We start from the raw sequence: 14,694 nt of genomic DNA on the forward strand, positions 1-14,694 counted from the left end.
TTTGCTTTGATGGGCAGCTATTCGAACAACTTATATTCACTTTGCATTTGCTGCAAAACTAAAAATTATTCGCACACCCTCATAGATCTTTTCTGTAGCTGCTTTGTATTAAAGTGGCTACAAAACACATCTGTAACAAGGCAAAGGAACCAACCTTGTCATTATATATAATGTGGTTAGAAACATTTGAGCCCCCCCCCCCCCCCCCCCCCCCCCGCTCCCCCCTCCTTTTTATAATTTTGACAATCATTGATTTTATTTGCATTGCACAATTTTCAGGTCAACTTTGGCTGTCTCTGCAAGAGGACGTCTTTCACGGGACAGGCCTTGAATATTCGCATTTGACAAGCAGCTCCAAGGAGCATCGTGTTTACGGTAGGATGATTTTTTTATCAATCTTTTGTCAGAGGTTATAGAAAGGTCTTGTTTGAATTCTAAGCTTTTAAGAAGGCGTGTGGAGTGGAAGCATGAAAAGAAAAGCTGATCTACTTGTATTTGAACTGGATAAAGTCCCTGTGTAACTATTCTGGGAAAGAAACAAGGAAAATGTCAACCGGGTCAGTTGTTATACTGTGTCAGTTCATTTGTGCAAACCTGTTGAAAGCTTGGTGCAGCGTAGCACACTATTAATGGCTTAGCGAAGCTACGAAATTGTGGTGCAGGGACATACCCAGGGGGGGCCCAGGGGGGCCTGCTCCCCCCCCCTCTCCGCTCGAAATTTTTTGCACCATAGCACCCCCCTCCCCCGCGCCACCTCTCTTCTAATTGCACACATTCTAAAGCGCCGCCATATAAATCCCGGGCTTTATAGCTATTTGAGGCATTTTTTTTTTTTTCGAAAGGAGCCAAATCAATCTAACGTGAATTTGAGTAAAAAGCGAAAGTTTGTTACCGGACCTAAATGCAATGCTAGTCAAAACTATTGAATGACATGTTTTACATGTCAGCTATGGGAAATTTATGGCGACAAGTAATTAAGAGATTTTTTATTTGTCTTAATTTGAGCAATGTTAAGATAAGTTCGGATTTGGCTCGTACTCAATTGAAACAGTCAAGCTGGTGCGGCATTCTTATGAAAACTTTATTGCAATCGACTTTCAAGAATGCTACGGTGGAGTTTCAAGCAGGAAAGGCAATAAACATATGCGACAGGGCTTCAAGAACAGTAAAACTATACATAAAGAGCCGGTGGGTCCTCTTGGCAGCATTAGCAGCTCTCTTCGAATTGTTCTGTAGGGTACTTTTTTGAGCACGCCTGGACACTCACGAAGTAAGCAAGCCCTTCATTGCCTTGCCATAAATTTCCAAAACGCTTTACAAGAAGCCTGCTCCTATCTTCTTCACCTTAATGAAGTCGCTCGTACCCACAGAGAGGCGAATTTGCCAATGGTTTTTAAAGGCCAACTGCACTCAAAATTTCTACCGCGCGAAATCACGTTTCCTGCATAGTATGACTAAAAAGACCGCGATGTACGAAGTATGACGCCTAAAATGTGCGTAATTACGCCGCAAGCGACCGTAAAAAATCGACTGTTTTGAAAACGAAACTGGGCAAAACGCGGCCATTACGAGCAGGCGGAAGTGACGTATCAGCCGTCGGTGCGAGCGGCCAGACGGCCTGGCCTGACGGCGCGAGCTGTGCGGACCGGCCGACGCGGCCGGCTCGGCCAGCCAGGAGGAGACTGTGAGCGCGCGCGTGCGGGGGTGTGGGAGGCGCGCGGAAAAGCGAGCGCTTGTCCCGCAAGTACGACACTATTCGTGCGCTCTGACAGCAGCACACTGCGCAGGCATGATGTCGCGACGACAATCGAAAAGGAGAGAACCATACGGTTAACGAAGCCTCTTCGGAGCCATGAAAGCCAGGCGTACCGGCACGAAGTACGAGTTTCCTGGATTCTCCCGCTGCGAGGCAGGCCGATCGGCCTGGACGGCTGGCATGTCACTTCCGCTAAATGGCCGTTTGCGCGACACGCCGGCAGGTGCTTTGTCGTCTGCAAGGGCGTTATTTTGAGTGCCTGAAACTGAATAACCACGCATTGCACAGAGCTACCAGTTGCGTCGCAGTAGTTCTCATGGTACCTACTACACATTTCGAAGGCATTTATCCAGGGTGAAATTTGAGTGCAGTTGGCCTTTAAGAGAAGGATAATTTGTTAGTTACCTAAATGGTAAATATGAGAGTAATAATAATAATAATAGCCAGATTTACTCCGTAAGGACGAGGGAGACGAGATGAAATGATAGTTTCACATATCTCAGTTTTATTTCGTTCACTTCGGTTCACTTTGTCGTGGACATCCTGTGGCAGATCCTTCGCCGATCTCTTAATTGCTGCCTGAGCTCATGATAACCCAGCTCCCAAAAGGTAAAAACACCCACAAAACAGCCTGAATAATTACACCAAAAGCAAAATCTCATTGGGCAAATGAATTGGGCTCATTTTGATCTGTGCCACAGCAGGATCTGTCTCATTTTCGATACGAACTAGGATCTGCATGCACGTTTGCAGGGCGTTATCTCATCTATTGGCGGGATTTTTTTGGCAGTGCAGTTTTATCTGGCTTAGTTTTGGTTTGTGGATTTGGCTCATTTCGAAAAAACGCCCCATTTGGTGGTCACTGTTGGATTTAAAAAATAAAACACGCGGCTTTTATGTGCTCCGTTTACACGGAAGCCAGTACCGCTCTACACTGGCTTCGGGCTCTCCTGCCGGCCCGCCACTTGCCATTCGCTACAACGCCTTCGTCCTGTTCGTCTGCAATCGTCGGGGCTTGGGTCCTCTCGGACAGGAGCAACTTATAGCTTGTTTCGCCAGGGTGGCGGCTTCAGCGGCTTGCGTCGCGTATGCTTTGGTGGGCAAGAAAACTTTTATTCTTTAACTATTTAACAAATCCCTCTGTCCTAGCGCGCCGTGGTGTCGGTGGTTACTGTCGTTCATGTCTGGTTTTTGTGGCTCAACCGTTTCCTTCCTTGCGCAAAACTCACAGCGCTTTCTCCACTGGTTTTCGTGGAAAAGCTGCTTTTGCGTTTGTCGGCACGAAGTCTGCTTCCCGCTGAAAAACCCGCTGTTAGGTTCAAAGTCCCATAAGCCCACGGAATGCCTTCCAACATCCGGCTTGCGCACGTGTGCAGTGTCCCCCGAATAAGCCAAGACGACGCAAAGGCTTGGAGCCGTATGGCGATAAGCGGAGTGGCCCGAGGGGATGCTTGACTCATCGCCTGGCTCCTCTAACGACTGTTACGCCCACTTAAGGAAAATTACCGTGGGAGTACAAAAGCCCTGTTCTACCGTCGGTACGTCCGTTTGGACAAGAAGGACAAAGGGAGCGCAAGAACGTTACAAAGCCTGCCGACGGCATGGTGACAAAGTGTAGGCATGCATCGCAGTTGTATGGTGGCAAGATGCACCGGCGGCATTCCTTCGGACAACTAAAGCCAGTGACAGCGGCATCGTTGATTGACAGCCGTTGGGGTTAATGGCTGCTATGCACAACGGCGGGTTTACGGACCCCGAGCTGCATTCCTATGAACAGACCTCGCGAACACCGGGCTTGAGCGAGGAAGGGCACGGAGTCAAGGTGGCCAATGGTCAACGTGAGAGAGACGGGTGTGCAGCGGGTCATTGGTGAAAATGAACACGGGTCAGACACCTCGACGGACATCAACAGGTCTTTTGGCCGAGAGAAATTTCGGCGTCAACATTGAACTGTGAACCGTTTCTTTGTATTAGAGAGGTTATAAAACCCTGCGTATACAGGATGTGATTACAAGACACACTAAACATACCGTGGTCTTGCGATGTCGGAATATCGTCATGGTGTCAGCAGATAGCAACGAGTTTACTTCATCAACGGGCCAAACGAGAAGACGGAGGAGAAGCTCATTCCCCCCTTGCATCCTGAGCAGTTGCTATGGGCGAGGACAGCAGGACAAGCCATGCTTCAACACCGAGGAAGCGACAAGGCGCATCCCTGGAAATAAGCTTCTTCATGAAACTTCCAAAGGTAAGCGGTAATGCTTGCCGCTGCCTTTTTTTTTTTTTTTTTTTTTTTTTTTGCATATATTGCAGTCCAGTGCATCTCCGTACTGCAATTTCCGAGGCCTGAATCGTTGGTGCTTTGAATGGTAGGCCGTTAAACGCGGAACTTTGGCGGAGGTTTCGGGTAAGGTCACACGAAATTAGGCGGATGACATCTCCGATTTACCTAGCATTCTGTTTCCTTTTTTTACTATAACTAGTAGTTGCAGGTTTTGCTCGGAGAAAACTATGTAAGCACAAGGGGTTTTCCACTGAGATCTGAACTCTTGACATGCACTTTCAATTGCGTATAACATATAGGATGCTCCGGAAATATGCCTTATTAACATATTAGCAGATGGAATGTATAGTTACTGATCAGTACGTGCATTTATTGTTGTAATTATATTAATTACTGCTGTTCTTTTTTAATTTTGCAAACTTGGTGTAGAGGTGATTTCTTTTTGCAGCTCCGTATTGATATTAGAAAACAAATGAAGTGTAATCACAAAAGTTTTTTGCTGTGCTCCGCGCAAACTGATCTAATGTACACGGTACAAAATTGACTGAACTATCTTTGGCTACATGCTTTTTGCCCGCGACTGTACATGTCTAAAGAAACTGGGACACTGTATTGTACGATAATCGCGTGGCGCTATCTAATGGCGGCCAGCAGTCAGGCCATGTAACCTTACTGGGTGAGATTGAGCATTGTAACTCAAAGAAAGGCTTTCAACAATGTCCACATGCATCACGTAGGGCTATAAGCTGGGGCTAATTTTAAATTAATTTTTTCCTCTTAATAGGAGTCGTGCCCTGGCTCGCCCCAAGCTTCCACTTCATCAAACGGAACCATAGCAGCGACAGGTGACGATTCCGGGACATCTGATCAGGTTGAAGAAACAGCAGGAACTGCCATCCCAGTTAGTGGATACGACATTGGACTCTACGCTAACTGCGCTGACATACCTGATGACGTCAAAGACCGGGCATACTTCAAAGCCTGGACGCCTCTTTCCGACTACGAATTTCAGCCATCGGTTTCTAGTGACGGCAAGACAAGAAAGTTTTCGTGCCACTGGCTTCAACGATATAAGTGGTTTGCTTTTTCTGTTGTTCAGAATGGAGCATTTTGCAAAACTTGCGTGCTTTTTGTGCTAAACCGGAAGCTGGTAAAGGGGCTCACCAACCATGCAGAAGTCTCGTGACCACGCCATTTAGAAAGTGGAAACACGCCATTGAGACTTTCGAAAGCCATTCGCGGACAGATATGAAAGCCACTTTTGATGCGCAAAGTTTCCTCGATGTGATGAGAGGCAAAGTGGATGATAGCGACCATATGCAGCTCAACCAGCAAGCAAAGGACTTGTTTGAGGACAGCGAGGCTAAGCTCCGCACAATCGTTGAGATTATCGGACTGTGCGGAAGACAAGACCTCGCTCTCAGAGGCGACAAAGACTCAGGGCGACTTACTCTTGAAGAGCCAGCAAATAACGATGGCAACTTAGGGCGCTTTTACACTACAGAGCAAACGGAGGGGACACTGTGCTGGTTGATCACATTCAAACAGCCGCAAACAACGCTCTGTACTCAAGTTCGCGCATGCAAAATGAAATCATTTCTATTATTGGGAAACTGATCCAAGATAGAATTGTCACAGAAGTCAGCAAAGCAGAATTTTTTGCCGTGCTAGCAGACGAAACATCGGACATATCGCAAACAGAACAATTTTCGTTGTGTGTGCGATTCGTCAACCCCCGACACTTTGTGCATTCGGGAGGATTTCTTGTCATTTTTTAGCTGTGGAAGATGTCAGTGCTTCTAGCTTAGCTCATACACTGAAAAGTGAGCTTGTTAAGCTAGGCCTTCAGCTGGAACACCTGAGAGGCCAAGGTCACAATGGTGCAGCGGTGATGAGTGGAGAATTTCGTGGTGTACGGGCGATCATTCGAGAAGAGTTTCCAACTGCGTTGTACACGCATTGCTCATCGCACTCCCTCAACTTCTGCCTGAGCGATGCCTTCAAAGTTAAAGACGTTCAACGCGCCTTCAGCACGATCAAGGAAGTTTGCACTTTCTTCAGGGGTTTGCCTAAAAGAACTGCGGTCCTGAAGAGGCACCTTGAATGTGCCTCGAAATCCTTCTGCCGCTTACAACGATATTGTGAGACGAGGTGGGTGGAACGCCGCGATGCGGACTCATTGCTTAGTGACGCATTGCCCCAAATAGTTGCCGCACTAGAAGAGCTCATTGAGACCGCCCGCGATGCAACCAGCGCTTCCACTGCATCTGCCCTCCACCATCGAGTATGCTCCTTCAACTCTCTCACAGGTCTTACTGTTTGTGACACCTTCTTAAGCTTCACACATCGTTTGTCCGAGTACTTACAGAGCGCGTCTGTTGACATGAATGTCGCTTTAGACTACGTAGACCTCGTTGTGAAGAAGCTAGAAGAAATGGCTGTTAATTCTGAGGCCGAGTTTCCGAAAAAATTTTCCGTATGTCAAAAGACAGCGTCTGATTTTGGCGTAAACTGTGAAAGGCCGCGAGTAGTCGGTACGCAGAAACATCGCGATAACTTATCAACTTCAGCAGAGGAATAATATAGGCGGGTGACGTTTATTCCATACATGGACGATCTGAGAGCTTCCCTCGAGCGCCGATTTGCAAGTCACGGGTCAATCTTGAGTAGTCTGCAGTTTGTTGTACCCAAACACGCCTCTAAAGGAAACTTCGAGTCCAGGCAGCTAGAATTCCAATTTTACATACAGGACACGCGGACAACGCACATCCCCGCACTAAGAGGAGAGTGGGAAATGCGCGAAATGAAATGGGAAGCAATGGTAGTCGAGGAGATGCCGCACGATGCCACCGACGCTTGCGATGGGAGCCTGTTTCCGAACGTTCACACACTGGTCCAGCTTTTGGCTACGTTTCCAGTGACAACCGCCACGGCAGAAAGCAGTTTCTCAACATTAAAGAGGGTTAAGACGTAACTACGAAACCGAACCACTAAAGAGCGCCTTAAAGGGACCCTGCAACACTCTTTGAGCAGTGCAAGTAAACCTGCGCGACGTTTAGATTACACTGCCAGGAATACCTGAGCCAAATATTACACGTGCACGTGAAGCGGTGAGCGCGCAAATCGATGCGGAAGACGCGGAAAAACCAACCGCTCTCTCTTCAGTTGTCCTCATTATGCATGGCCTAAGGGACGTCACATAGGCCATGGCTGCCCGATCGGCTGTCACTGGTCAACTTCGCGGCTAGATTCTCCCATTTCCGTCGTCATCGCTGTGTACGAACCTCTTCTATGCCTGAACCTGTAGGCACAGTTTTGCCGTTTCTTTTGTGTTTTGAGTGCGCGCGGAGTTTGAGTGATAAGCTCAATACATCCTTTTCAACGGGACCACTCGACTACAAATGTTTATTGCTTCAAAAACACCCTACCAGCCCGAGCGCGCACTTGCGAGCAGGCACCAATGCCTGCTTTTTTGTGGCACCAGACCGGAAATAGGCCCCTCCGCGTTGCGGAGAAAAGGAGAAAACTACCCGGCATGTGATATATCGAAGGCCGCCGAAGAGAACGCCGCGAGCCGCCCCCCTCTCCGGGAGAGAGCGCGCAGCTTTCGTCGCGTTCCGCGGTCGAGTTGAGAGGGAACGATTATGCGCGATTTCTCATCACGCGTAGTTTCGTTAATTGTGAACGGATTTTCATAATTCTTGCGGGAGGAGATTTCTGGGACAATAGACTTAATCCCAAAACACATTACTAGTAGTCGATGGCAAGTGTTGCAGGGTCCCTTTAACGGGTTAGCCCTCATGTCAATTCATTGGGCACCAGTCTGCGTGGATGAAATTGCGATGTTTATGCAGAAACCACACTGAATTGTCATGGCTTGAAAAAGATTTCCGAACCGACACAAAAGTACAACTGGTGGAGAGAAAAAGACAAGATCACTGGAAAATATGGCACTGCTTTTCTCATTTATGGTGTGCCACTAACATAAAGGTGTAGTGGGGGGGGGGGTAATGCTTATTTATAACGGTATGCAGATTGCTTAATCCTCTTTTCTGATGGGATATTTGCTGTTGTGTGTGCAATGAGTACTATGTTTTCTTGTTTCAACTGTGTGTATGTGTGTAGCTCTCTCGGTGCGTGTCTTTGTACCGGCTTCGTCTGTGTAAATAGCGTATGTAGTAAAGATAGCGTGTACTAAGTCACACAATAATGAAACAGTATTTTGTTTTTCTTGTGTGTAATTCTGAGTTTATTCACATTTAAACTTCCTGCCTGATTCATTAAGTAATTATGTTACAATCTTTTTTGAAATTGGGGTAGGATGGGTTGTGATTTCCTTGTTTTCGTAGTTCGTTTTTGCTCTTAGCTGAGCGCTTCTTGTTCTTCTGAATATGCTGCTGTATATGCATGCGACTGTGTTGTATTAAACAATTGCAGAGTATGAAACTTCGCCTGTGTCTGTCATCGTTCATAATTATACTCCATCTCGGTAAAAAAGTGCCAGGTTTCGCCCGCGCGATGTAGCAGACCCCATTGTTATCTAGGCATCCCGCTTCTCTTTTTGCACCTTTTGGATGCCGGTATAGTTATAGGCATCTCCTGCCTGGGGTGCGACTCGACCACGGTGGAAGAATAAGATGTGTCTCAACGGGGCCGGCTCGCTGCTTGGGTGGGGAGCGCGCAGCCTGCTCGTGCTTTTCAGGAGCTCCGCTAGATGGCGCCGCATATCTGGTGGCCTGCCGAACTGCATCGGATTGCAAGAAAGCTGCGACAATGACTCGTTTCCCGGGCATGTTCAGCGGAATTGAGTGCCATGTGCCTCAATTCGCAGCGCCGATGGCACTGCGCAGTGCCGCAGTGCCAATGTTCGCAGTGCCGAATGAAGTTCCGTGATGGGAAAAAAGTGCTTCGTGCCTCCTTGCACGACAGGATATAAGTCCTGTCGCGAGAAGTTTTTCCTGTTTTCGGCACCGAAAGAAGAGGAACGACTGAACCTGTGGTGCCATGCAATCCTTCAAGGAAAGACCGGGTGCTCCAACTGACGGACCATGTGTGTGAAAGACATTTTGAGCCGCACCTCGTATCGAAAACATGGACTGCCGAATGTAAGGGACACGTCCTGATAAGCGTACCACAACGGGCAGAACTTTCAAAAGACGCTGTGCCAACAAAGTTTCCTGATTGCCCTGTGTACCTTTCCAAGACCACTAAAAGCAGGAAGCGACTTTCGGAATGACAGCCTCTCCAGAGAAAAAGAAGAATGCTGCGCCGTTAATGAAGGAGCTTTGCGAACAGCCGAATGATCTTCCTAGCCCAGACCACGGAGGATGCGGCTCCAGCCCATTTTTTGCGGCGCAGCCCGATAAAAGCGCGAATTTTGCAGGTGAGCGTGAGCAAAGTGGCCCAGCTTTGTCAATGAAGGCTGTTTTCTCGCCCTTTGGAAGGTTGTTTGATGGCCCACTGGAACCCTGCCTTCCATCGAAAACGTGGGGTTTTCACAGGATTGAATTTGGCCAATCAAAAAGCGTCGTCTTTTCCCAGTTAAAGTGCGGGAAATTCGCCGGTGAAGGTGCGTCAAATTCGCCGCATGTCGACCAACCAGCCGCAACTGCGTCGTGTTCTTCGGGAGCCGCAAGCTTTGCATCATCATTGGTGGCACCAAGAATTGTGGAGATCGACGCGAGTATGAACATAAGGACGGCGCTCCTAGGAAAGGCAGTGCTGTGATAGAAAAGAGGCAGCATTCAGGCCCCATATCCACAGTTGAAAATGTCAGAAGAAATGTAGAAGAAATGTAGAAGCATGTAGAAGAAATCAGGTTCTGTGCTGGAGGACCAAGTATGCTGGAGTACCCAGATGTGGAGCAAAAAAGTGTATTTGTTGACATGTATGACCAATGGCGACACAACAGCTGCCAAGTCATACTCAACACGGACTCATCAGTTTGCCAAAAATGCGCGAGCCTTTCAGACACCTGGCAGATACACCAAAAAAAAAGTAGAGAACACACAAAGGGAAGGCTCAGGGTTTGCGCACTTTGACATGGCTACAAAAACAAAGACAAGATAGCAGCACTGCGATGCGCTAATTATGCTTTAAAGAGATCGAAAAGTCGCCTTCTCAAGAGGTTCAAGAACCTTTCTACAGAACTTAAGCAAGCTCGTCAACGCATTCAAAACTCAGTGAAATGAATCTTCCAAGCGCACAACTAACCGCAGTCAAAGAGTGCATTTCAGCAGCCAGATTTCAGAATAAGAAAAGCCGTCGTTACACAGAAGACTGGATTTTGATGTGCCTCTTATTGCACATCCACAGCCCTGCAGCACACTCTTTCCTTCGTGGCAATGATGTGCTACCTTTACCATGTGTAACAACAATTTGGAGGTACTTAGCTTGGTTAGGGCAAAATGCGTATTTGACAGCAGACTTTTCGCTGCCCTCAAGAAGCTGGCTACGAAGAACGAGTTTCAGCGGCACGGTATCCTTGTATTTGATGAAATGCAAGTACGCAAGGAAGTGAGGGTGCATTCCAAGACAATGACCTATAGTGGCTACAGAAATTTTGGGGACATTGCAGGCAGCACCACTAATGTACTTTGGTGAGCGTGCTCATTGGTCCCATTTTGATAAGCTAGTATTTGTTGAGGATAAGAAGCAACCTGCCCCCCTGCATGTCTGCCCCAAGATAACTTTTGCACACATCAATCCCACAAACATCGAAAAGATGCGTGTGAAGCTGGCCACACAAACCTAGATTTCTACTCGGCAAGGGGAACAGATGGCCTTCAAAATGTTAAAGGGACAGTACAGTTCACAAAAAAGTTCAGTGACCTCTTTGGCGCACTGAACAGGTACCATCCCAAGGAGGGCATTACCAACGGAAGCAAGGATTTAAGGGTTCTTGCTTGCTTCCTGCATTGGCTAAATACGGGGGAAAAGGAGGCAGCGTCAGGCAAGACAGCTCGAGCAAGCTTTTTAACCGACCAGACGGCTGAAGGCCTTCGTGCGACAGTTCTCTCAGCACTGGAGCTGTCGCGATACCTCTTAAAAAGCTGCTGTTTTAAGTGCGTTTTGACGGGAAAGTTCAATCAGGATGTGCTAGTGCGGTTTTTTGGCGTCATTCGCCATGTAGGCGGTCAGAATGAGCAGCCTTCTATGCCCCCTTTCCTTCAACTTTATAATATGTTGTCCTTTTATAGTCCAATGAAGCCACCGAAATTTGGAAATTGCGAACTTCAGGGTAGCCAGGAACGCTGTGCACTAACACTGACAGACTTAAAGCTTGCTTTCCAAGAAGCTGGTGCACAGACGACAAAGCTTCAGGAGCTGAAGCAGGAACTAGATGGATTAGTTTCAGCAGAAGTCTAGTGCGAGAATGTTTTTGATCATGTTTATGAAGTCCCTTCTGACTGCTTCATTTACTGCCTTGAAGGATTCATGTGTAGGAAACTTCTTCGCAACACGTTCTGCTTCGTATGTCGAGAAGGCCTTGTTGAAGAAAGCGAAGTCCACAAGCAACCGGAAGGAGCTCTTGTTTTGTGCAAAACCAGAGGTGGCCTTCTGCACCCGAAGCATCATGTTTTCCACTTTCTGCAAGCCACAGAAGCCCACTTTCATAAGCATGAGGCTGACAAGAATGTTTATGAACTCGCTGTCGAGAGAGTGATTGAAGAGCAGAAATTTTCATTTCCTTGTCCAAACCACAACGAAGAAATCATGGCTACCTCGCTACATGGTTACATTGCTGTGAGAATGAGGCAGTTTTGCAAGCAGAGGCTAGTTCAAATGAAGAACAAAGCCCAGCAACTGCGCAAGCTTGCAAAGCTGACGTGATTTGGTGGATTTTACTGTGTGTAGTTGCTAAAGCAGTGTTTGTTACATGCCTGTTTTCCACAAAGAGGGGAAGAACATGGGCAGAAGTTCTTGTTGTGTTTTCTGTTTCATTGTGCTGTACTGTAATGTACAACTTCTGTTGTACATAAAACGCTGATGGATTGTTTATACACGCATGTTTTCAATAAAAAAGTGAAATTGATTGATTTTTTATGGGGTTACGCCACCGAAACTACCCGGGTTATGAGGTGCGCCGTAGTGGAAGAGAGCTTCGTATTAATTTTGACCACCTGGGGATCCTTAACGTGCCCGGAATCTCGAACACATGGGCGTTCTTGCTTTTCGCCTCCATTAGAAAAGCGGCCGGGAATCGAGCCTGCGTCCTTGGGCTCAGCAGCACAACGCCATAGCCACTAAGCTACCGCGGCGGGTAGAGGAGAAATGCAGTCGCAAAAGTGGATTTATTGAGTTTTCAATGGAGGTCATCATTAGCTTCCTATTTTTATGCAACAGCAGTGCTTGCCTCGCGGGTGCGGTATAGCATTTACAGCAGTGTTAATGATTCCATCCCCTGCGCTGCTGCTATATTTCTGATGCAGGCTAAACGAAAATAGTGGATGCGTGCCATGTGTACATAACATAGCGCCAGCTGATTGTAATCATCCCACTCTCAAGGTCCACGTTGCGTTGGAGACAGGTTTTCTGACGATCTCTCGTGCTGCATCAAATAGAGCAAAGATGCCCATTACTGCTCACCCAGTCTACACAAGCCATCGATTGAGTTTGTGATTGCTGCGCTTGCCTTTCACGGCCCCGACGGGCGCGGGAAATGCAGAGAGCCCGGCTACGATAGCCTCAACACAAGTTTTGCCACCTGCCGGAAGGAGCGGAAGCGCGACAAAACCGTCGGTGCCCTTGCGGCCTTCGTTCACACACCTCTAATATTCTTCCAGCGTGGACTCGACCAATAGGAGATTGTCACGTTAGACTCGCTCCCCCATCGTTGTCGTTTAGACAAATGACTTATTTGGAACGAAATCTGTTTATTTAGGAAGATAGAAGAGGAAACGCCGTCGCAGGTGGAGGGTGATTTCATGTCTTTTAAATAACTCTAACAGTCATCAGTCGAGTCACCCAACGGAGGCACTTTTCTGCTGTGTTTATGTGACATTTTTCCTAATTTTCCGCCGTGGGCGTGGTACGTTTAGGACCGCTACGTCATGTGCGGATACAAAAACAGAAAGCCAAAGGAAACAACAAGGAATAATGTGAAGAGGTGAATTATTCTTCACTAGTAAGTCTATGTGCCTTTTCTTTTTTAGATTTCTGGCATTTCCATTCAAATAAACACGAAAGAACCATAAGTCTACGTAAGGACCGTGTGAGTGTTTGTTGTGTGGTATATTGTCACGTAGCCAAAGACGATGCAGCTGTCTTGAAGAAAAAACAAGTTTATTGGAGCGAAGTTGCGCTCCCCTAACAACTCAAAGAATACACAGGCGGCGAAACAGCAGTCAACAAAGTGACGTGCGTAGACTGGTGTCGACGATTCGAATGCCGCGGCATCTGCTAAGCGGGAATTTATCACTCGGCGCAAGAGTTTCTGGAATAGTCGAATTGTATCCAGAACACTGTAGATCATCGAAGATTATTCTAGGCTGTTTAGTTAGTTCGGAACGCTCTCCCTATCAGAAGGGATAACATGCGGCACAGAAAGAAAGAACGGAACACGCGCCTCCCTTGGCGCACACAACACCGATAACACAGACCGGCGCAGCCGGGCAGCAAAAGCAAAGCACAAATAAACAAACCAAATGCATGGTTCGCGGCCTTTCCCCCCCCTCTAAGAGTGCATCAACCCGATGCTAACACAAGCGACAGTCCAAACAAATAAAAAAATAGAAGTCCGTCATCGTGCATAGAAAGGTTTCAAGCGAACCACGTGGACGACTTCGGGCCGCGTGCGTTGTTGTGATGTTCCGGAATCACCATTGGGGATCACCTCGTAGGTAAGGTGGCCGAGACGTTCTAGAATCCGGTAGGGTCCGAAATACCGTCGTAGAAGTTTCTCACTGAGACCACGTCATTGGATGGGAGTCCAAACCCACACACGATCCCCTGGGCGGTACCCGGCGTCTCGGCGTCGGAGATTGTAACCTCTCCCATCCACCAGCTGCTGGTCCGTTGTGTGAACTCGAGCGAGCTGGCAGGCCTCTTCCGCATGCTGAAGGTATCCTTGGACGTCGGCGTTGAGGTCGTCTTCTTCCACGTGGGGAAGCATGGCGCCAAGCATCGTAGTTGGCCGCCTTCCGTAAACAAGCTCGAACGGTCTCATCTGTGTGGTTTCCTGGGTAGCCGTGTTGTATGCAAACGTGACATACTGTAGGACTTCGTTTTAAGTCTTACGTTCAACATCGGCGTACATAGACAGCATATCCGCGATTGTCTTGTGCAGGAGTTCCGTTAATCCGTTCGTTTGGGGGTGGTACACCGTAGGGAGGCAGATAGGGAGGCGTGAGACAGGCAGTCGGCGTCGGAGTGTTTTCTGCCGGATTTGTAGACTACTGTATCGTCGAACTCTTGTAGGCGCAAGCTCCACCGCCCAAGACGGCCAGAGGGGTCCTTCAAATTGGCGAGCCAACACAGCGCATGGTGGTCTGTCACAACCTTAAACGGTCTGCCATACACGTATGGGCGAAATTTTGAAATAGCCCATATGATAGCCAGGCACTCTTTTTCGGAGGCAGAGTAGTTTTTTTTCCTCCTTCTACAGACCACGGCTTGCATAGGCGATTACCTTTTCGCAACCGCTTTGCTTTTG

The 14,694-nt window shown here is 47.8% G+C and overlaps 1 protein-coding gene across 2 annotated transcripts in view; it reads left to right on the plus strand.

Annotated features, from left to right (window-relative positions):
- Positions 1 to 14,694, plus strand: part of LOC144137567 (ribonuclease P protein subunit p40-like) — a 66,652-nt gene that overhangs the window by 13,176 nt on the left and 38,782 nt on the right. For both annotated transcript variants that reach the window (XM_077669492.1, XM_077669491.1), the window contains exon 4: positions 280 to 375. In XM_077669492.1, the coding sequence (XP_077525618.1) occupies positions 280 to 375 (96 nt within the window). The remainder of the gene's footprint in view (positions 1 to 279; positions 376 to 14,694) is intronic.

The sequence above is a fragment of the Haemaphysalis longicornis genome, unplaced genomic scaffold, assembly GCF_048455015.1.
Source record: "Haemaphysalis longicornis isolate Haplotype H1 unplaced genomic scaffold, Haemaphysalis longicornis Haplotype H1 scaffold_402, whole genome shotgun sequence".
Classification (NCBI taxonomy): domain Eukaryota; kingdom Metazoa; phylum Arthropoda; class Arachnida; order Ixodida; family Ixodidae; genus Haemaphysalis; species Haemaphysalis longicornis.